The sequence below is a fragment of the Parasteatoda tepidariorum genome, chromosome 8 (genome assembly GCF_982258835.1).
Source record: "Parasteatoda tepidariorum strain Cologne lab strain chromosome 8, Ptep-v5.0, whole genome shotgun sequence".
NCBI lineage: Eukaryota > Metazoa > Arthropoda > Arachnida > Araneae > Theridiidae > Parasteatoda > Parasteatoda tepidariorum.
In genome coordinates, this window is record NC_141762.1 from 80,014,091 (window position 1) to 80,038,750 (window position 24,660).

Here is a 24,660-nt window from a genome sequence, read left to right on the forward strand (position 1 = left end):
ATAGTACCAGTTGTTTCGGATTATTAGTTGTACCAACAGTAAATAAATAGTTAAAATAATGTTTGTTAAAAACAACAATATTTGTGGAATACATGAGACAAAATAACAGAAAAAAAGTGTTTCTTAAAAATTTTCCGAATATTTGGATCTGAACCTTCAAAGTTGAAAAAGAATTTTGATCCATTTTTAAGTTTTCATAATATATTTTCACATTTCTACTGGTTGAACAGCTGTATTTTGTATTCCGCTAAAAATTTTTATGGTTTCGAGATGATCTAGTAGCTTACCATTTACTTTTAAATATCCAACTTGCGTCATCATTGGAATAGTGTTGATTTGGCACATATACTCTCCTCTATCCCGTTCTTGTACGTTATAAATATGTAGAAACCATGTTCTGAGACTGTTGTTGCTTACTTTGAATCGGGAGCTTCTTGTAATGACTCTGTTTTGTAACGTCAGAAGAGTATATTTATTTGTATGTATCCAAGCAACCTAAAAATATGAAGTACAATAAATATTTTTTTTATGAAAATGAACATGTTTAAACAATAAAAAATAGAATGTAGCATTGAAAGTTAAGTCTGCTATTTTTTACGTCATATTTCATATTATGATATTAGAACATTATACACTTATTTAAATGTCTTAAATTGGACAAGATATCCTAAACATTTTGAGACATAAAGTAATTAAGGATAAACAAAATGAATTATATTCTGCAATAAGTTCATGGGACAGGGTCATACATTTTCCTGAGTTTTTTATTTAGCTCAACACTTTTCAACTGATGGTAATGTGGATAATAGAAGAAAAATAAATTAATAAATAAAAGGAAAATCACGTTACAATTTTTGAAATGTTTTAATGAATGAAGGTATTGCTATATTATTATTATTATTAAAATATTCACCATCAGCGGCAATCAGTGGAAATGGAATATGATATCCAGCTATATTTATTTGACATATAGATTTTCTATCAACAGCGCCATCTATCCTTAAAAGTGAACTTAAACATGAATGCATGAGAGGAAATACTTATACCCTATCACTGCGATTATTTTTTTATTATTAATAATTAATTAATTATTATTAACTTCTATCTTTCGTGTATTTTTATTTTTCGATAACTAACTTTCTAACTTAGTGCACTATGTACTTGTGCTATTTATATTTGATTGATAAAACTGTTATTATTTCTTGCAAGTTAAATTACAAAGACTTTGCAATTTCACTAGCAAGAAAGATATATATATATATATACGAGTGTATGGAGTGTACTTTATATGGAGCGAATTGTATGTAATAGTTAGAGAAAATATTGTATGAATATATTTAATTTCAAGACCAATCCATACATTTTTATGTGTATAATGATATTCACACTTTTGTTGTTTTGATTGCGAAAGAAAATGGAAATATTCCTCATAATACCTTGCCTTGTCTATTGCACATTCTTATTAGCTAAAAATATATCGATAAAATTTAATTGCGTACAATTTCATGCTAAAAGAAAGTGGTCTATTTAATAGTGTCTGGTAAAATTTTTACCAAAATTAATTAATCCAGAAAACTATGAATCCCTCCTATCTTAATAAGATTGACTTATTTGCTCTATACGATCCTAATTAGTTATTATGTTTAATTAACTATTAGATCGGAATTAAAAAAATTGATGTATTAAACGAATATGTATATTTTTAATTATATTCGTTGAATACCATGCACTGTAAAAGAAATCCCGCTAATTTTACAATTTTAAACCGGCAGCTGGGTTAGTTGTGCAGAACCGTAAACTTTATAAAGCTACTTCGTAGCCTTAACATACTTTTATTATGCTAGAACAAGTTTTATCCGTAAAAGGAAATCCGTAATTAGGCTGATTTTTTACCGTAACAAAGCACGTTTTTGAACTAAAAATACTTTTGTTGTCTCCACAGAGTTTCACTATATGGGAACAAGTTTTCTCTGAGAAAATTACTAAGCAAATATTTTATGTCAGTATAATTTGTATTGACTAGTTATCGCTGGAATTCAAACCTGGACTACTTTATCGGGACGCAAGCCTTTTGTTCTTGAACTCAAGTGAGGAAATGAAGAAATTGAGGTAGCGAAAATTTCAATTCAATATACTAATAATTTGAGAATGAAGTCGAATCGCAGGAAGTTTTCTTTATACGATGTTTAAATCATGAAATAATTGCTAAAAAATTAAGATCAAGTATAGAAAATGTTCCTAAAATATTTGGAAGAAAGATATATGCGAATGATGGAATTTCACTGCTTAAAACCGTTTGTAATTATTGTGAAAAACGGAGAAAAACCATTTTGTCTACGAAACGGTATTGAACAGTTAATTAAACGGACAAATTCCCAAAAAGCAACATGTATTTTTACAGTGTATTTTAATTTGCTAAAATGGTAAAATTTCAAATAATTTTGGTAGCTACCAATATTTTTTTCTATCATGCATAATAAGCAATTCTTGAGTAAACTGTTAAAATATTTTACATGGACATATGACACAGCTTTTTGCACTATATACAAAGTAACTAAGATTATATAAATGTATTACCCTATAATTTTGGAGATTGTCTACGACACATGGTAAGCTCACGTTTCTTCCTGCCGTTACAGTGATATTTGGTATTGGCTCGGCAAACACAGGGTGACTGATATCCACTTCAGGGATAGAAATTGCTGTAAGAAACACATTAGTTTACTAATTACAAAATACTTTGCTTATATCATAAAAATATAGTATATATCATTTTACAAAATTGTAATTTGTAAGTACTTCAGGAAAACATGTGTTAAGATATAGTAATATAATATTTCCCCATTCCTCATATTTTAGTTAAAAATTACAAATAATTAGTTTTGCTTTCAAATTCTTTTTATCCGCATTTTCGTTCTTTAGCGCTTTGGAAATATTTTAGTCCTTTCTTCCCGAAAAGAAAAGGAACTATAATTTTTAAATGTTTTACTGTGCAATAATGTTTGATTCGCTATAACAGTTAACAATTTTTGATTCAATAAAATAGTTAAATAGTATATTTAACAGATATGAATTTTTAATGGCTATAAAAGTTTAACACTATTTGCGGTTGTAAATTTTCTTCTTCGTATTCTGTAAATTTTAACCCAAATAGACATAACCCGTATAGACAGCTGGGTAAAGCATCGGAACAAACTAACTTTTATGAGCTCGCATAGAGAAAACATTTATTCGTCTGTCCGGTCCCAATAAAGGCATTCGGAATTTTTCTTCTAGCATGTGTTAGGTCCCGCTAGAAAAACCCAGGTCCGGTACATCCGCACCCGAATGAGTGACATGGCTGTGACATTGATTTAAAATAATCTACATGACAATATAGAATATTCTGGCAACATGCCGGATATGATTAGTTGCATCAAGAGTTTTTTCTTCACTACCATGGTCTTTTACCATATTCATGATCTTATACCACTACATCAATACTACAAATACGAGTGTAAAAAATCAAGATCTGCCTTACGTAATTGCAATAGCAACAGATATATCAATAAAATGCAAGTGAGAGCAGCAAACAGAAGAGGGAACGGAATTTCCCCCTTTTTTTATTTATTGAGAGTCTCACTCAGAAAGCCACAAACAGTCTTATAATGTCCCATCACCAGGGATTTACAATAGACTTAGTATCTTGTCTATCATAAGTCGCTGTTTCATTTTACATGGAAAGGAAAACACTGACCGCCGTTCCCGAAAAACCGCTAGTCAATTAGCTAGGGAATTCTTAACTATGTATTATTAGCCCTATATGTTATATCACTAGGGAAAATTTATGTCAGTACTATAGTTGGCACAAGTTAGGAGTAGTATGCGAATCTACCAGTAATAGTCAAATTCAGAAAACTCACTTTTATGCAGAATTAAATACACATTATTGGTTGACGCAAATAAAGCTTGAAAAAAGTTTTGAGATATGCATCATTCTGAGTGTCATGCTGCATAAATCTCAATTGAGTACAAAGACAACGATTTGAAAGCTTTGGAAGTATTTTGAATTTTTACCCTTTACAGTAAGCATCTTCTTTGATTAGTTAAGAACAGGCTTAATTTTCTTAACAGGGACGAAATTGAAATTCATATAAATAATTGACTTCTGTTCAATTATTTTAAAATGAGTTTTCATTAACTTTGTAAGAGAGCAGAGCTATGATAATATTTAAAAAAAAATACAAAATGTTAAGTGCAATAACATTCAAACAAATTCGAATTTCAAAAGAACGAAAACAATATTTTTTAGTTTATAATTGTAAACTGTATTTTAAGCACATCATATTTCAACTCTATAGTTACATTACAGTAAGGCATAGATTGACCAAAACAATGTTTTTTTTTTACTTCAAGTTCAAATCAAGTTTAATCAAGTTAAATCAAGTTTAAATCAAGTTTTATCAAGATTTCCAAACCTTTTATCAAAACTTTAAAAATTTGTGAAATATTAAAATTCAAACTCCGAAACTATATTAAGGGGACACATTTCAAAAAAGAAATAAAAAAATATTAAAATTCTCTTCTTAATGTTTGAATGAAGAAGGAGTTTATGCAAATGCGATTCCTTATTTATTAGCATAGTGAAAGTAAGAATCTTTCTAGAGACGAGTAGTGATTGTATTCTTTTTTTGTCAAAAATGTGAGCTACTTGAAATCATTAGTGTTTGTATTAAGAAAGTTGCAGCTTCATACATTATCTAAACCAACTTTTTGATCTTTTCACAATCAATTATTATTTTTATGTTGATAAAACGTGCTTCTTGCAATTCATGAAAAATATATTTGAGATATATGTTAAACTTTTCAATAAATGTTTTGATATCTTACAGCAAATATAATTTAATAACTATAACCTAAAAGAAATATTTTGTAGCATGCGAAGAATTCAAAAAACATTTCCAATGACGAAAAAAACTAATTAAAAACACTATCTAAACTCTTATCCTTGCGAATATAAATCTCTTTTTTGTAACCAGCATTGTTTATTTAGAATTCTCAGTATGCCCTGCTGAGAAATATAAAACGCAGCAAATGTCATAGCTTTTATAATAAATACAGTGATTTCCCAGATTGCTTTAAATCTAAAAAAATTTCTTTTTTGGGAGATTGGATATTCTGTTTATTTATTTCAATCGGAATACATTATAAAATAAACATTTCTGACTCTCATTTGCTATAGTTTTTTGTGGGTAATTATCTTAAACAAATTAACAAATTAATTTATTAGCCCTAGGTGAATTTAAGTAATGATAATCAGAGAATATCCTACGTATCTGGTTTTATCCTTAAGAGGATACTTTTACCGTTAAAATGTTTGGAATTAATTAAATGATACTCATAGTAGATTACTACTTTGCTTAATTAAATAGAAGACATACATATATATATATATATATATATATATATATATATATATATATATATATATATATATATATATATATATATATATATATATATATATATATATATATATATATATATATATATATATATATATATATATATATATATATATATATATATATATATATGAGACAGTGTGTTTTTAAGAAGATTTTAATTTTCTGAAAAAAGATTTTGGGTAAATTGTAGTAACTGATTTTAGTGGGAAGTATTCTAAATTCTTAAGAGAATCACCAGGTTTTCTTCGCGGAAGATTACTAATATAAATTTGGTACATTGGTTGTCCATTATTTTCCGGGAATTATATGCTTGAAGAATCAATTTTGCATTGATATCCTAATCTAAACGTGGCAATAAATTTACTTTTTCTTTAAGTAAAGAAAGTTTGTTTTATAAATTGTCCATTTTATGTTTAAATCATCAATTAGGTTAAAATACTTTTTTTATCTAGCGTTTCTAACAATGAACATTCATTTTACTTGGTGAAACGTACATATTCACCTAAATGTTAAATTTTCAAATAATGCATAAACACAAACAAATGTTAATGAAAATAATTGGTTTCGTACTTTAATGTTTTATGCACTCACGTTCACTGTAACAATGTTTGAATAAATTGCGGTAAAAGAAACTGACACTCAGGGTGCCGGTTTATTTTAGTGCAAAAAATTTTTTTTACTACAAAATGTGTGTTACGAGACAAATAAAATCTGATATACCTTAACTGTTCCAGATATAATTACCATGAAATTACGGAATCACTCTAATTAAATAAATATTAATGTAAAAATTACGTAGAATGTTTTGCGATAAAAATGCATTTTACCGAAAAATGGATTTGATGGAAAATAGAAAAATGGATTATGATGCACCCAAAGCATCGTTTTTTTTTAAAAACCGTAATTTGATCCTAAATGTCTTACAGTATTTGTAAAAATTACGATTTTGAATTATGCACATTGGAACAAACTTACGCGAAATGTAATTCGAAGTGAAACACGCAAATAATAATTTTTGACAATTCTTTTAACGCATTGCAATTTTCCGAAACATCAGTGTTATTTTAAAAACTATTGTTTACGTTTCGTATTTTATTCCTAACTTATTGCTTCATAGCTAGTACGTAAAATTTATACTAATCCCTAAAATCACCCATTTTGTGGATATTGAGAGACATAATTTCTGAAACCACCGCACAAAATGCAAGTTCGAATTTCATCCAATAATAATTGCACTGTTTATGTTCTTGAATTCTCAAGTTTCTCACTCATTTTCGACGGTATAAAAAAGCAATATTTTGATAAATACTAAATACTGTTTATTTCTTTTGCCACGCATACTTTTCCTCTCATAGAGGATTGGCACATTTGGTCAATGCAAGAGAAAAATACCAGTAGGGAATGAGTAATGAAATAGAATGTCAAGCATATTACGAGATCATATTTCAAAATTGAGTATGCCATGGCCTTATCTTTCCGTAAAGATCAGGAAAACCTCAATGAGAGTATTTCCGCAGATAATGGATGATTGAGGCTACTAAGGGTATGCAGAGAAAAAAAAATACTGGTTTCATTATCATAGTGAATGGCGATGAAATTTTTGGTCAAAGAATATTTAAATAATTATTTGGTAGTTTTTCCGTTCATATGGTAACGGTGTACCGGAATTCTGGTTTTCAAAATTTTAGTTCTTTATCACACATTTCGTAAAAAATACAAATCTAGTATATTAACAAAATGAATGGTTTTTACTACATGATCTAAGATATCATAAAATTAATAAATTTTATCACATATTATAAAAATATACTTTATTTTTTAATTATCAAATTCATTGTCGTATTTGATAAGTCAGACACAGGGTAAATTTTACCATATTATGTTATTTATGACCATACTTTTTTTCTCATCGTATAAACGACGGCAAAATTTACTCTCAGTTTTTTATTTTTTTAGAGTAGGTTTTAACCTATTTTAACATATATCATTCTGTTTGATTTATTTTAAAATTTTGACTAAATCAATCGTGTCAAATATTAAATATCACAGTGGACACTAATATTTTTCGGCAGTGGAAACCTAAACGATAGATCTTCTTTTAGTGGATAATCAATAGCGATTTGTAAATATACAATCCTTATCCAAAGAAAGATCGCCGATTGCCATGTGTATTTAATGTGAAGAACGAAATATTTAATATTATAATTTTCATCTTGCTATATGCTAAAATGAATGAAATAGGCTTAATTATGATTTTTAAAAAAAAACTGGTACGAACGTAGAATAGAAGAAATGTAATTCTTTTTTCTTGAATTTACTTATTTCATTTTGAATTGAAGATATCCGTAAGAAATATTTATGGAAATTCATATGAATGCCTACACTTTTCAAAATTTGTTCACAACATTGTTGAATTTTACATATATAAAATCATATAAACAACCGAAATATTTAATCATATAAGCAACCGAAATATTTAATCATATAAGCAACCGAATAATTTAAGATCATAGATATACATATAATTATTACCATTAAAATTAAAAACCTCGGGGGCCATTGTTTACTTTCCACGGAATCCTAGGGTTGTATAGAACACCTTTTGAGAATTGCTATCCAATTTATAGTGACAACGTTGCATTTCATAAAGATCTTAACAGATTTCAAAATACCACGACGCAAGAGGAGAGATTTTTCGAAAAATCATGCGGTAGCATTTCACAACTTCTCTTGATAGTGCACTGAAAAAAACGTGATCAAAGCTACCATAATAAGGTAGAATTTAAAGAATTTCTAGTTCTTTAGGAACACCAAAATACTTGGCTTCCTTTACAGAAGCTCGTTGGGGGTGATTTTAACGAAATTAAAAATAAAATTTGGTTTTGTAATATGAGATAGAATTTGAAATTTAGTTTAAATTTAGGTACCAAAAGCATAGTAACTGTTCTAAAAACTTGATTGATAATAAATGATTTTTAAAATACTAGTTTGATTCATTCGATTGAAATTATTTAATATAATTTCTTACGCAGTCTGAAAATCTACACTGATCAAAAAAGTATTTAATTTCATAGCCGTCGCTGAACAGCAGACTCAATTTTTATTGTTTACAGCTACGAATGTTCAACTCGGTAGCCTTGTAAGTTTGAACCCAATCTAGAGGAAAAGGGAACTCCTAGATTAAGTATTCGGAGAAATTTGCTTTCGTGGAGGACTTTTTTAAGAAAATAACCCGCACTTGCGTTATATGGAGAGGAAAACCATGAAATCCTCCCAAGGTTAGCTTGACGGTAAGGAAACTCTAACCCATGATCCGTCATCCACTGATGGTATTTTACGGCAGCACTGTGGTTGGAGCAAATCGGATGCAGAATTCGTATCGACCGGTCATTGCTGTGATTCGAACCCGGTTCTCTTAACTGAGAGGAGCAAAACTACCAGAAGATGGTAAAATTTATTGTTTTTTTTTGGTTTGATTGAAAAACCGAACAAAATCGGTAATTTTTAACATAGTGATTTGGTAATGATTTTACAAAGAATAAGAAATAAAGTGCTGTTTGTAATGTGTCATAAAATTTGATAAATATCATAAAATTTGGTAATTTTATTATGATACTTTAGGGCAGGGCATAAAGCCATATCTTCGGTAAAATTTACTTTTCAGTTTAGTTTTTTTGTTACCAAATGCGTGGTAATAAGAACTATAATTTCGTAAACCAGAGCTTCCTGTAAACTATTAGCATAAGTACAAGAGAATTACTAAATGAATGGTGTAAATATCGTTTATTTTGGTTTTTAGAACCATAATTATAGGGGATAGAACCATAATTACGGTCTTTTACTAGAATTACTTCTTCGAATATTTCATCCTGTGTTAAATATGTTCGATTTATTGCAATGATAGCAAAGAAATAGCAACTTTTTTGACATAAATTATTGTCATTACTAATCAGTCTCACATGCATATAGATATGAATTTAATTATAGGGGATTTCCTGAATCCAAATTGTGTGATGGATTGAATGTCAGATTCGAAGACAAACATATATTTTAATCACCATGATAAAATGAATTTTTACTTAATCGATTCGTTTTTTGGAGGAGGAGTAAATATTTTTTGAAGTGGGCCGAGCCCCGCATCCCGAGAAAACGAACCCACTGAAAGCGATCCGAGAAAACGAAACACAGTTCTTGTCCCCGGTTAGGATACTTCTTCAAATCAAAATCGCAGGCGTTAAATGTTTATGCGAAACACCATGATAGATTAGAATTGAAAAAAAAAACTGTTTCAGTACAATTGCAAGTTATACTGGGAAACAATGTCACGATATTTGTAAGCAAATAACGCGATTTCTTTCACTATTAAAGATAAAGACTTTGAAAGTAAAAGTAATACTTAAGTATTAGTAAGTATTTTTTATCACTTTGTTAAAAAAATTTCACACTATGAATGCATATTTTATATTTTAGTTAGAATTTAAATTTCAAAGCGATGCTTTTTAATGAATAACTTTCTCTAAACTTTATAGAGTCTCAATTATTTGATTTTAGTCTGAATAAGCACTATAAATGAGTGTATATTTAACTTTTAATAAGCTTTATGCAAGGTTATTCCAATTCAACATATGTTCGATGAATAGTATGGAAAAGAAAAGTGTATATAATTTTTCAAAGATATTAGTTTCGTGCGCGATTATTTAATAGCAATAAGGATAAAACATTAAACAACCTAATTTAGCAATCGAAATATAAATAAGTATTTAACAGATAGATTCATTCTGAGACTGTTATGGTAATCTTATGCTTGAAAGCAAAATTCTTAGAACTCATTTCATTCGTCAAAACGTTAATGGTAACAAAACGGCTTCTGTATTAAATCTAATTAAAAGATAGTAATCGAGCAAATTAATTTATTATAAAACTTCATCTATAGAATAACAGAATTAGAAAACAAATTTTGCAGAAAATGCTCTTATAATCATAAGGGATATATAAAATGTCATAAGTATAGGAGTCATGTTGTTTTTTTTTTCTTTCTTTTATATGATTTTCTCTCATAGACAGTTTTTGAAGAAGAAAAAGAAAACCTTTAGAGAATTTGAAAACATTTGACCCGTTTTTTAAGCATTTCATATGTTTACATAATTAAGTTGTTTGCAGAATTTATTTTGTGGAGAAAAATGTAGAAGAATTTCAGAATAAATACTGAAAATATTATCATAAGTAGGAGAGTGTGTTGCACCTTATGACACTGCCGAATTCAAGTAACTAAAAGCAACGGCGGCGTTTATCTTTTTTTTTTCTAACTTTGATTTTGAGCAAATTGATGAGATTGATTGATGAATTGATGAGATTTGATTTTAAGCTGAAAATGCATGAACCTGAAGCATTCATTTACTATAATTGTGAGAGAAAAAATTCATTATTAATTTTTTTTAATGTTCGAAATACACTTTTAGAAAATGAATGCATGAAAATGTAATGTTATTTGTTCATGTAACTTTATTTTTTCGTAAAAGAGAAAATTTATATGCATTTGTAGATTTTGTTAAAAAATGGATGCTTAAATTTTACAATTATTTATTCGTTTTTATCGAAACCATTTTCTCTGAGTATATGCTCTGAGAAAACTTTTGTGAAAAAGACAAAATAACTATCGTCACTTTTTTGAGAAAATAAATTTCGTCAAAATTACAAAAATAAAAAATCTTTATTTATTTTTTAAGACACTCACAAATAAGACATTCATTGGGCCTAATATGACTAACTTTCCTAACAATCACTTTATCAGTCACTCAATCTATCGATGTCACTCAAACAACACAACAGATAGGACAGATAGATAGTTTATGGCCATGTCCGAAGCGGGATCCGATCCCTGGATCTTCCTGGTATGAGGACAACTCCATAATCCCTAAACATGCCGATCAGTACGTTTCCTCACTTCATTTTCGATCGTCAAGTTTTCATTCTAGTTTCTTCATTTTTGATAAGTAACTTCCACATTGCACTGCTATGAGGCTGAGGGAACATTTTCAATATACGTTTGAGAACTCCTGTTTTGTCACGAATAACGTGATTCTCAAAATTAACGAAATGTAACTGAAAGATTGCTGAATCGTCAAAAGTATAAAAGTGTGTGTGTATATAAACTTGATGTTGAAACCAGCATTGCTCTGGTAAAAATTAAAAGACTATATTAAGGCACTGTTGTTTTTTTGCACTTATTTTAAGGTAATCAATGGTATAGTTACTATAGTTAAGTCTTCATTTTAAGCCCTCAAATTTTCGAGCTATATTGGAACTTGTTAGCTTCATTTTCAACCTCTCTAATAAAGTTCTCTTTATAATAGAAAATGTAGGAGCCACACCCGTGTCATGAAATAAAAATATTTAAAACTAAACAGCTATTTTAAAATTTATCAACCATTAAAATTCTAGTAAAAAATACCCTGTGGGCAACTCTACACTTTGCAGAGATGATATTAAAGAGTTGAAATTTTCATTACTAATTTGTAACAATTTGCATCATTAATACAGAAAAAGTTATTTATCGCTTATGAGATCATTGTTTTATAAGCTTGCATTTTATAAATGTCGAATATAACAGAACAAATAAAAGAACAAAAATAAAGTAAATATTAAATGTTTAGATATTATGTGTTGAGAGATGCATATAAATTTTCAAAATATTAATATATTTATGTAGATATATCTCAATTACATAATGATAGACACAGTTCTCTATTACAATGGTTTTAATGTTATTAGTCTCTTTCTTTAGTAAAACTACTTCGTGTTGATTTCTTCTCATCGATTAATCAAATTATTTTCAGTTAATTATATTTCCTATCATTATTTTTTATATTTTACTTCTATTGACATTAACAAACAATATTAAATTATTCTTATTATTCTTGTAAACAATTCAAGTGTTTATATGCACTGTAAGAAATTTCAGATCAAATTACGGTAAAAAAAGTAAAGTACTCAGGGTGCCAGTATCTTTTCACCTTAAAAACTATTTTTAAAAAAACATGGAAAAACTTGACATATGGCAATTTTCCCAGTATTTACTGAATGACATTAATTAACAAAACATTACTGTAATATTACTGTATAATAACAGCGAAAATGGATTTTATAGTAAAACGAATTTTACGGATGATGCAAAAGTGTTGACACTTTTTGACACTAATTTGATAATGAATTTTTTACAATATATTCTGGTATATAATTCTTAAGATTGCATACTTATTATTTTTTACTTATATGCTTATATTTTTAAGAAAATATTGATTTTTAGTAAATAAAAACAATGTTGACGGAAGAGAATTCTGTTTGATTAGCATATTAACAGTTAACTCCATAAACCTTTAAGATTGGCTCTTAGTTTGTGAAAGTGCATATATTGGAGCTAAATATAATCAGGGTTGGACCTTTTTTTCTTCCTTACATTAAATATGCTCAATTTTTTGCTATTTCTGTATTTATCCCTGCAACGGAGTGTATTCCAAGCTTTTGCAGCATTTTAATAAAAAAATAATAAGTATATTTCAAATTAATATATTATTGCGATTCATTTTTTTCCTATTTAAATTAATTTAATTTGAATTTGCTGGAATTTAAATTTTTCCACGACACACAAATTTGAAGTAGTAGACTTGTAATTAGATCTGATTAAGTTTTACATAATTCATTTTGTTAAACAATTTTAATACGTGCACCGATAAAATTAACTGTAAAATGAATAAGACATTCTTCAAAATATCATGTATACAGAAATTTGTAAGTGGAAATACAATTTTTTCTTCTGAGACAAAAACATAGTTTTATAAATTCACTTTGTGTCGAATTTTACTGGCTTTTGATAACTTATAGAAATTTAGAAAAGTTTAATGTTTATTAAATAATATCGAAGACTATGAAAAATGTTGTCTAGACATCGTATCAGTTTACTAAAAATAACATAAAATAAACTCACGGAAAACTAACATTTTATAAAAGTTTACTTATATTTTAAAGAAAAATATACAATTTGATAAAGTGCCATTTCAGAATTGCATATCTAAATCATTTAATCAAAACACCAACACTCTAAATCAACTGTAAATCATTTGCATAACTTCCTGAAGAATATTCTTTTTGAAGAAACATAAAGTTATTCGCCCACTGCTTTTTATGCATAATTTACAGCAAATAACAAGCTGATGTCCGTTTACTTTTTAAAAATGAGGAAAAACTTTTCCAGATTTAAGACACTTATTAAGAAAACAGGTGTAATCTTTTAAGATATTTTAGTTATCAAGCAGCATGTGAGGCAATTATGTTAATGGTAAAGAAATATATTCAGGATTAAAAGTTTTTTATGATGACATAAAAAAGCATAATTTTAAAGAATGAATTAAATGCTTAAAACTTTCCCTGCATAAAGGGGGAAATTTTGAAATAAGCATATAGTAATTAAAAAGCACGATAAAACTTTTTTTAAATACTTTAATAATGGACAGATTATTCAAAACTTTCAGGGATGAAACATGTATTATTTTAAATTATTTAAAACTCTTGAAAGATTTTCCAATAAAAAATTATTTTTCACTTATATGAATATTATGAAGATAACGTTTAATAACAAAGAACACTAAAAAATATTTACACAATATTTTGCTGGTAACTTATGATTTTACGGGCATAATATTGCTTGAGAAACTACCAAAGGTTTGAACTTTTGTAGTACATAACATGCACTGTTCTCTAATAGTTTCTCAACAGTTTGTGGGATAGTTAAAATTTTAATTTACGTCTAAGGTTCGACCATGTACATTGAGAAAAAATACTGTTAATTTACCGTACTGTATAGTAATAACACTTCTGGTAAAAGAAACAAACATAAATCTAGTTAATTTATCCAAAATATACGGTATTTAAACCATTCGTTCATTAGTTTTTCCGTTCACATGGTGAAAAAGTGAAATATTTAGTAAAAAAATGAAACTGAAAAGTGAATTTTACCGAATAAATGATTTTTGTGCTGAGCTTTAAGATATCATCATATAATTACAAAATTTTAGTGAAATTTTTATAATCAGAGAACATAAAACCATATTTTATTCTTAATTTTTATAAAATTATTACCAAGCCGATTCCGTAAAAATTGCCGTGAGTGTTTTGGTGTTCCAAAAGTGCAAGAAATACAACAAATTTTATCATATTTAGGTAGTTTTGACCATATTTTTTTCTCAGCGTATGTCCACTAAATCCGATCTAAACTTTTAAATATGTTTCTTCTTTATTTCACATACTTGGTTTTAATTCTGATTTTTTTTTTATGTGCTGAAGGTAATATTATTTCAGATATGAATCTGCAGTGTTAAATTATGGTCAAAACTAAAGTTAAATTATAATCAAATCTAACACAATAAGGTAAACTTTTAGTATCGCTACCTTTACGGGAATACCAAAAAGCTCGCTAATTTCTATCGAACCTCTTCGGTAAATTTTTTAAAATTAACACTTAAATATGCTTTTATAAGTCGTGATAACATTTAGTAATTTAATTATAATATTTTAGAATAGGGCACGAAAATTACTTACTTGGTTAATTTTCAGTTTTGTATTTTTTACTAAAGGTATTGTAAACAGAACTAAAATTTTCACAACTAGAATTTTCGGTAAACCGTTACCATATCAATGTGAAAGTTACGATTTTTGTTAAACATTCGTCTACCATTTTCGTACCATGTGGTATTTTTTACAGATTTTTTCCGTGTTTGGCTAGGTGGCTTCAAAAAACAAATTGATCGTCTAAAATAGCCATTTCTAATAAAACAGATGGAGATTTTAATTCCATCTATTTAACATTGTCTATAAAAAGCCTTTTCTTCGTGACTTTGTTCTTAGCACGTTCTTAGCACGTTTCATATAACTATATGTAGCGCAAATGCAACACTCTGGTAGCGCAGTTTTTTAATGCATCACTCATAAGATCAGTGAAGATCTTAGAGGTGGTGAGTTAAATCCAAGATGTCGATCAACGCGTATATACACCAAGGTGCGCGTAAAATTGGGCTGGAAGTCCTTCGTGGATGTGGTGGAGGAGTGATATTTGGAGTGGGGGCACCAGCTTGGGTGCAGTCTACGTCTTCTGATGAAATTCGTTTCAGGGCGTTTAAGATATCAGAGTCTGAAAAGAGGTGGCTAAGTGCGTTGCCACGGTATGGCGGTATGGGTAACGCAAATGTAAATTGAATCAAATTAACGTCAGACAGAGTTCTTTCAAAATTTTATATGGACTTTCATTCCCAGAAATAAAACTCTCAGTTTTGACAATTCAGCAATCCTTAAGCTGTATTTCGTTAATTTTAAAAATTATATCGTCACGAAATTATGTGCTCTGTGAAAAAACTGAAATATATGACGAAAATGTGTCCTCAACTCAGAACCTAATCGCAGCCCATTGAGGGAGATTGTTAGCTAGAATGTCGAGGCGGAAATCAGGAGTAGGTACTATAGGATGGTCAAGGAGTTGGTTTTGTACTAGGAAGATTCAGGGTTGGAATCTCGATTCGGGCCAGTGTGCAATTCATCTCACTTTCTATGTGTCTTTCTTGAGTTGTTCGGTTGACATTGATCTACCCACATGGTGCTCACGATAAAGTGATTATTAGGAAAATTCGATACATTATGCATTACGAGTTATTTTTTTCTAATTTCTTTTTGGACAAAAATAATCTAATGACAAAATATTTCTTCATTTTCGTCTAAATTAATTTATTCGAAAAAGCAACGATAATTAATTTGTCTCTTAGGAGAAATTTTTGCTCTTATTTATATCTCAATATATACCTGGAAGTGATTTCGTCAATAACGAAGAAAGTTTTTGCATATCGAACATCGAATTTTTACAATGTTTCTACTTGTAATTGATATATAAGGGGCAATAGTTTTGTGATACTTAAAGCAGGGGAGTTAATAAAATATTTTATCTTGTGTTTCTTTATGTATCTCAGCACATCAGCTATTCTGTAAAAAATTCTGTATCCAATTACGATAAGATGTACTGGCACTCAAGGTGTCTGTTCGTTTTTATTGTAAAATTCATTTCTAACGTAAATTTTGACGATCGAATTATAAGGTATATAGTAAGAAATAACTATAACTGAATCACTGTAATTAATAAAATACTGTAAGAATTACGGTATAGAATTGAACGAAAATTTTAAATTAAAAATAGACTTCACATTAAAAGTGATTTTGAGGATGCTGCATTCAGGGTGACAGAACTTTTTACCGTAATTTGATTTAGAAATCTTTACAAAATGTACAAAATGGTGGCGTTTTACAAAAATGTTTGCTTCGAAACTCCATTGCTGATGTAGTCCCGAATTTCATTTATTATTTTACTACTGCCGGCAGGTTCTCAACACAATACATAGCTGTTAAAGTTCAAAACTACGACTTTATATGAAGAGAAAAACAAGTTAGTATTTTAGTTTCCTTGAAATATAATGAAGATAATTCTATGTAATGTCTAAAAAAATATGTTTGAACAAAAAAAAATTGCGACTGTAAATTGTGTGATTAATTGTGTAATTTTATCGAGAACTTTAAAGAATTAAAACCTCTAAAGGAAGAAAACTGAGAATTTCCTTTAAAAAAAAAAGTGAAAGATCACATCGGTGTTTGAACTTTATCTATTTCATTTGTTTGAAAATTCTTTTTATAGATATTACATGCGTAATAGTTTACTCTATGTATATAGTATAGCTATAAAAATAATGCATAATTTATAAAGAATATAGAATTGATGAAGAATGTATATTTCATTAAGAATATGTAAATAGAAATATAAAATGTTAAAGAATAAATGAAGAATTTTTACTTTATTAGAAAAAAATAAGTTTCTCATTATTATTTTCTGTAAAATTTCAGATAATTCAGAAAGTTTCTTTACAAAAAATAAATTTGAAATTTGTTTGATGGTTAATCATGTTACTGACGATAATTAATAACTTAATGAAGATTAAAATTTAAAAGTTTTTCAGATGAATTTCTGAGAATAGAAGTTTTTACAAACATTTCTCCAATAATGCTGCACAATAGCATTTAAAAATATTAGGATTAAATTTAATTTTAGATTTTAAAGTTGTGTTACTTTTCAAGACGAAAGAAAATTCATATAGTACTGAATTTCTTAATTTTAGAGTTTTTGCAAATATTTCTGATTAAATCAATTATTAAGCTTTTCATTACTGTTTCAAATAATCATTATTTTTTCTTCTCAGACAATTTTTTGACATTCACCATGATTCATATGTTCCTTGATCACTCATTAATAAATAAAAAAATAAATTATCTATCACAATGTCGTAATTTAAAATGAAAATAATTTTTTTCCACTAAATACTAAAAAATAGCTGTCTAAAAACAGATGCATTTTTATTAAGAACTAATCGTCTTCATATCCTGCTTAGCAACACTTAATTATCTTTTCTTATTACGGAAAAAATACTTTACTCATTGGATCGGATAAAATGTTTAATAAATGATTATTTAAATATTTTTTACCATTGCCTTTAAAAAATGATTTGGTAAAGAAAATAAAAAGTTAATATCCTTCTCAATTTTAATTGCGAACGAAAATTTTTTGTACAGGAAAAATCAGAAATTGTTAAAAATTCAAACTTAAGTCACCTACCATATTCTTACTTAGCTCAAACTTTTTTTGGAAAATTACGATTCTTTTATCTCGTATCTTTGAATTACCTTTAGTTTATTTGATATTTTTACTAATTATTTTACACTATAGAGGTTAAAGCAAATTATTATGCTTTTTTCTCCTTTGCAATTTTTTTAACTGTATGATTAGTTATCCTAATTTTGACGCATATTTTAATTTATTGCATTTCGGTAAGCTTGCCTTCGGTTTTCTTCTTTTTTTGACGATTACATTCAATATTCTTTTTTTTTGTTTCGAAGCATAGACACATTATAAGGAGCATTTTTATCTTAGGATAATTATTCTTTATTTCTTTTAAAATGACTCTTGCAAAGAATTGTGTCCTGACGATAGCCTTTACGTTTTATTCATAAAAATTTATCCTTATTTTGCCATGTTTGTATATATATATATTTGCGTAATTGTGAATTGTGATTTTTTATTTATTTCTTAATTCAAATTTAAATATCATATTAATAAGAGAATCTGGCTTAATAATTAAATCGTTGAATATCCAATAAAATAACTCATTATCATTGGAAGAATTTTGTGGAAAAAATGCTTGACACTTACTTCCGAAATAATTTGAATGTTAACAAAATTTAAACCCACTGGTGCAAAATATTAGTCACAAGATTATGAAAAATATAGTTACTGAGGACGCTTTAATGGGTGCTATAATATCATTGCGTCTGTGAAAGCAAAAAAAAGGGCATAGCACGAGATTGTCTTCATATTCTGAAAAAGTCACTAAAATGGGGGCACTTATAAATGTGTGAACTATATTCCTTTAAACAATATAAGAAAAGTAGTTTGAATAAGATATGTCGTTCTGTTTTCCCAAATTTTCGGTCGTCATGAATAACATTTATAAGTTAGATATGCTAAATTTAATAAAATATATTGACGTTGTCTTAACAATATACTCTTTTTTTGAAAACCTAGATATCCCACTCCGATCATATCACAGACAAAAAGAACCTTATGTAAGCTCTAGAGCAAGAAACAACAATTGTTTTATTTTTAAAAAATACGTTAATTAAAAAGAAAACAGTCACAAATTCGCACTTTCAGAACTTATAAATATCTACATGTAATTACAGAATCGCAGATCACACGAAATAATAATAGTATAACATATTTGGCTCTGTAAGTTGGCTTTATTTATAGCTAATGAACTTAAAACGAAATTTATAGAAGATTAAAACAAAAAAGTTCAATTTTTATACAAATAATCTTCAAATGTTAACAAAGTATTGGTTATATTAATTGAAATCTGCGTAGAAAAGCTTTAAAAACATATTAATTACTTATAAAGTTCTAGCTGAAAGCATGGTTTGTATTTGCTTATATTTTAAATATTCTTTGAGAAGAAATTTAGATTTTTTAAATTGAATTTCTGCAAATTAATATTTTCAAATACCTATAAGCAACTTAATTTTAAAATTAAGTTGCTTATAGGTATTTGAAAACATTTAAGTGGTTATGGTAGTCGTATAAAGTTATTGTTACTTTGTTACCGAAACTTGTTACTTTTTCTCCAAAAAATTCTTATAAAATTAAAGCTTAATTATATTTATCCAATTGCTAAAGTATTGAATTAAGGTATTGAGTTAATCAAATGCTTTGAAAAAAGTTTATGACAATAAAACAAAAACAGACGCGCAAGGAAAATTTTAAAGTTACAAGAACATTGAAAAATTGCATGATCTGTTCAAAGCAATTTTGACAACGAGAACTGAATATTAATATATAGATATTCGAAATGGAAGCTTTTTTTTGTCGCTCTGTAAGAAACATTTAATTTGGACACGATAGGTTGTATATAACTTAATAAATGCAAACTTTTTTAATATTTAAAAAAAACAAGTAATATAACAATGATGATTCCCCAAAATACATTCCAAAATCTGAAATTCTCACCAAAAAAAAAAAAATTATGGAGCATTGAAAAAAAAGTATGATCTAAACTACTAGAAAGTAAAAACTGTTGCTGACCCTATGGAAACATCAAAAATCATGGTAATTTTTACCAAAGCAATTCGGTAATGGCGTTTAGTAAAATTAATAATAACATTAGTTTTCATCGCCATGTTGTTTAGGAGTAAATTCGATAAAATTTGGTAATTTCATCGCTTTTTCTGCAATATGGCGCAAAAACCATTTATTTGGTTAAATTTAAGCTCCAGTTTTATACTTTTTTCTAAAAATGTGATTATAAGAGGCATAACTTTGAAAATTTGAAAACCAGAATTCCCACTAAACCGTTACCATCAAACTGAGAAATTACCAAATTAATAGTCAAAACACCATATATTTTTAGTACCAGAATTATGTTCTTTTTTTACTAAAAGAAGTATAACTATAAAAGTACAGTAATTTTACCAAAGATTTGCTTTTCAGCATAAGGGGATTTGGTTCTCTAACGTAGGAGTTTATCCATCATAATTAGATGACACCGGGCTAATAGGTTACCTAATCCTATCTGGAAAGAAAATATGTAATTCAAAGAAAATGGTGTAGATATATCAACAATGCCCTTCCTGCTTTTTTGCAAAGCATTGCCAAGTCAGATTGTAGCAGATCTACAAAGATAGAATTTAAACCTTCTTCATTATCTCTAAATTTACTTTATCTAGCTTCAACTGACTGTCTGTTTTTTCTAACTTTGGGCAATTTCTTAATAAAAAAATCCTATGAATTCCGAAAATACTTCGAAACTGAATTTTCGAGAATTCGTTGATTCTCTTTTTATTACAAACTCTCGTTTTCATGGCAAAATGGTAGAAAAAAGTATGAAGCCATTTCTTAATAGATGAAGTGGTTCCTGTAAGCTCTCAACAAACTTCCTCTTTAAACAAACAAATTTCATACTTGAGGAACAGGTGTGTAATGGTTCATGTGTAAATATTGATTCATAGAAACCGGGAAAAACTAAGAAATATATTCATGTATAATAAATTGTGCATGAATGAAGTACGCATTTATTCCAAATTGCCCTACAAGAAAATTAAAAAATAAAATATATATATATTTTATAGTATACTTACAATTAGATATTAATCCAAATATTATCACCACAAATAAACAATGCGGGACGCATTGTTTAAAACCTATATCCAGTACCATGCTTGAAATTTAGCATTCCAATATTCTCAATGGTTATTTTAGTTAAGTCTATCCAAAAGACAAATTGTCATTTCATTATTTTTCTTTATATCAGGAAAAATTCTATAACTTTTTATTGATTAAATTTTTAGATGCATTAATTAACCCATTTTAATCACAATGAGATATTCAATAAGTTTTAACTTTCTAATAGTATTTGGAGTACATAATCACATTAAAAAAAGAGTTTGTATATTGTACGACTAAAGTTTTATATCATATATGTGCGTTGGATATTTCTTTCTTAAATATCCACGAACGAACTTTAACCCAACATCTCTAGTTCACGAACAACCACACAGCGCAGCGAAACCGATAAGAAGTTACAGACAACTGTGATTCTCATTAAGTTCTGCTTCGATCAGCATCGGTGTGAAAAATGATGCTGAAGAGCTGGTCCAAACGCCTGGAAGATTTCTGATGAACAGAAGCAGTCAGCGACTGCACGTGCTTGTATGGTCGATTCTGAGACACAGAGAGTCTGCGCAAAAGATGATCACCGGTCGAAGCTTTACCGACTTGAGTGGGATTTGTTTTAAGGGGGTTCTCTAGTGTTTTGGGACTTTATTTAACCCCGACCTTTTATCCACATTTTATGTTAAATTGATAGAAACAAATACTTTCTTCATCAAAAAAAATATACATTTTTTACAGTAAATCTGATTTATATTTTCACAGCACATATTAAAAGTAAATTGTAAAATTTAAAATATAATAGAAGAAATATTTAGAGAATATTCATCACTAAATCGTAATTATATATATACGTTACATTACGTGACTATAATATTGAAATATAAAGCTTAAATATAACTTGTGCATAATGATCTGATTCATAAAATGATACTTTTAACTCATTTTTGTAGTGGAACTATTAGGAAATCACCGAAAAAAGTTATGTTTATTCAGATAAATTGCATTTTCGTGTCTTCAAAACATCGTCTTAAAAATTTATTGGTATATTTTTAGGTTACCTCTTTGAACCATTAACATTGAGTCTCAGTTAGTGAAGATCAGATCATTAGATCAAAAGTTATCTTGTATGGTATGTTTTTCTTTTCTTTTCTTTTTTTTTTGCTCACAGCATAGTAAGTTTTTACATATATTTTTGGACTCCTAATCTGATTTTTTAAATATTTGAAATAATCGTGTTTAAAAATTTCATCTATTGCCCCAAAACGTACAGGTTTAGAGCCAATTGTTCTGTTCAAAACTTAATTAATTAATCTCACCGCATTCGTTCAACCTATACTTTAAATAAATATAATTCGTTTTAAGTAAAACTGATTAAAAATTTTACAGCCCGTTTGTTAACTCCTTTAAGATTTTTAAATCGGAGACCTAATATCAGTTCAACTGGGAAAGTGCCTGGTTTTGGTATTTTTAAGAATATTGTTTTCTCTGACAAAAATTCAAATCTTAAGTACTGTTCAAAATTTTTAATTCGAAATAAACCTAAAACAGTTATGAAAATGAATGATAAATGTTTATTTTACTTGGAGTTTTAAAAATATGAAAATATTAAGCGAGAACACTATAATTTCAATTCAGCATTCATAATCTTCCAGACAATCGTCAAAGTGCTTTGTTTAGGGAGCTTTTATGTTTAACTTTAACTTCTGCAACTTTGATATTTTGCGTGGGAAGGAAAACTCTTGATAATTCAAATGAATTTTTTTTCCTATTTAAAAATGCCTTAAAAATAAAAATAAAAACTTTAAATTACGATTCTTCTTCTTTGAAATGAGTTCAAAACTAAATTTTCCTCATTTAGAAATAAGCTTTCAGACATTACAAATGAAAAGACTTAAGCATATTTATCTCGAATAAAAACTATTATTTCATGATCACAAAGAACTCGCCGATGTTTTGAAAATTAATAAAATTAAAAGAGTATGTTCGCAAACTTTCAGTTTGCACTTAAGCATTTATAAACAAAATGCTCTTTTTCTTTTCCAGTTTATAAATAAAAAAAGAATATTTCTATTTAAAGAGATTATGAAAAAGTTTTATGAGTAAATTTATGAGTAGTTTCAAAATCCTGAGAAATGTGAGTGTAGTTGCTATGAGTACGAATTTAGATATTTATATAATGTGTCTCTAACTAAAAATCTATATTTTGGATGCTTCGCTTTTGATGCGATGATAAAGAATATGTTTTAATATGTGTTTGATTTTCTTAACTATGCATTATGTGATTTAATGACCTAATTTTTAGCAATTTAATTAATCTAAAAGTATTTATTTTACTACTTAAGGTGCACTTTTCGAGTGCTAACGTAAGGCAAACAATCGGAATAATACATAATATAAAAATATAACACATTAAATAATCCTGACATATTAGATTCGACTTTCTCTTTTAATGGTTCTGGTAGTTATCCTTAGTTATGTCATTTTTTCGTGCATTTGGCATTTGAAGTAACGAAGCCTTTACAAAAAATATATTTTAACTTTATAAATATGCTTTTGTTTAACTTCCCTTTTTATTTAACTCTTTTTTTATTGAACTTCACTTTTTGAGTATTTTGCTATATTTCTAGAACTAATAAGATTAACCAAAAACAAGAATAAAAGAAATCTTGTATTTGGTTGTAGAAAAAGTATTGATCAAAATTTATTTCATGTGAAACCTTTTATTTTTTTTTAAATAATTTGCTCAATTTTTATAGACTTTATGAACGTTCAAAAAATTTTTGTTCGTAAAATATACAGACATTTTTCTAAATGAATCTGAAACAGATGTAATTTGCTAAAATGATTGCAATTTACAGAGATAAAAAAGCCAAAAAATGAACAAAATTGTCTGATTAACAAGATTGCAAAATATTTCCTTTTTATTTTGTTTTATTATTGTTCAAAAAATATTTGGAATATTTTTTTTCAAAATGTTGATTTTTATTTTGACGTATAAATTTTAAATTGACTTAATCATTTGAGTATTTTTGAATTAAAAAAAACTGTCAAATAATAAATTTAAAAATACAAACTAAAAGCTGCTTAAAAAATGAAATATTGGTTCAAATTACCCATTGTTAAATATTTTTCCCAAATTATGCAAATTTTATCTATTTCAATTAAATATTTTCCGAGATAGAGAAAATATACTAAAATTCAGTAACCATTGAAAGACCTGAACTAAGGAATGCTCTCCGAAAATGCATCCTTATACAATATTGTGTCAAATTTAGTAACTAAAAGATACCTGCACTAAATAAAGTGCATATTTGAAGCTAATATTTGGTAAAATTAAGATCGACTTTTAGTAATTGTAGGATTTTTAGCTGCTGTTTCTTATCCATTTTGTGTAGGCTTTTAAATCAAGTT

The 24,660-nt window shown here is 27.6% G+C and overlaps 1 protein-coding gene across 1 annotated transcript in view; it reads right to left on the bottom strand.

The window, feature by feature from the left end:
* The window catches only part of LOC107442815 (neurotrimin-like), a 99,926-nt gene that overhangs the window by 8,831 nt on the left and 66,435 nt on the right, over nt 1–24,660 (bottom strand). The window contains exons 3-4 of the mRNA XM_087149638.1: nt 2,578–2,702; nt 288–495 (exon numbers count right to left, since the gene is read on the bottom strand). Of these exons, the coding sequence (XP_087005764.1) occupies nt 288–495; nt 2,578–2,702 (333 nt within the window). The remainder of the gene's footprint in view (nt 1–287; nt 496–2,577; nt 2,703–24,660) is intronic.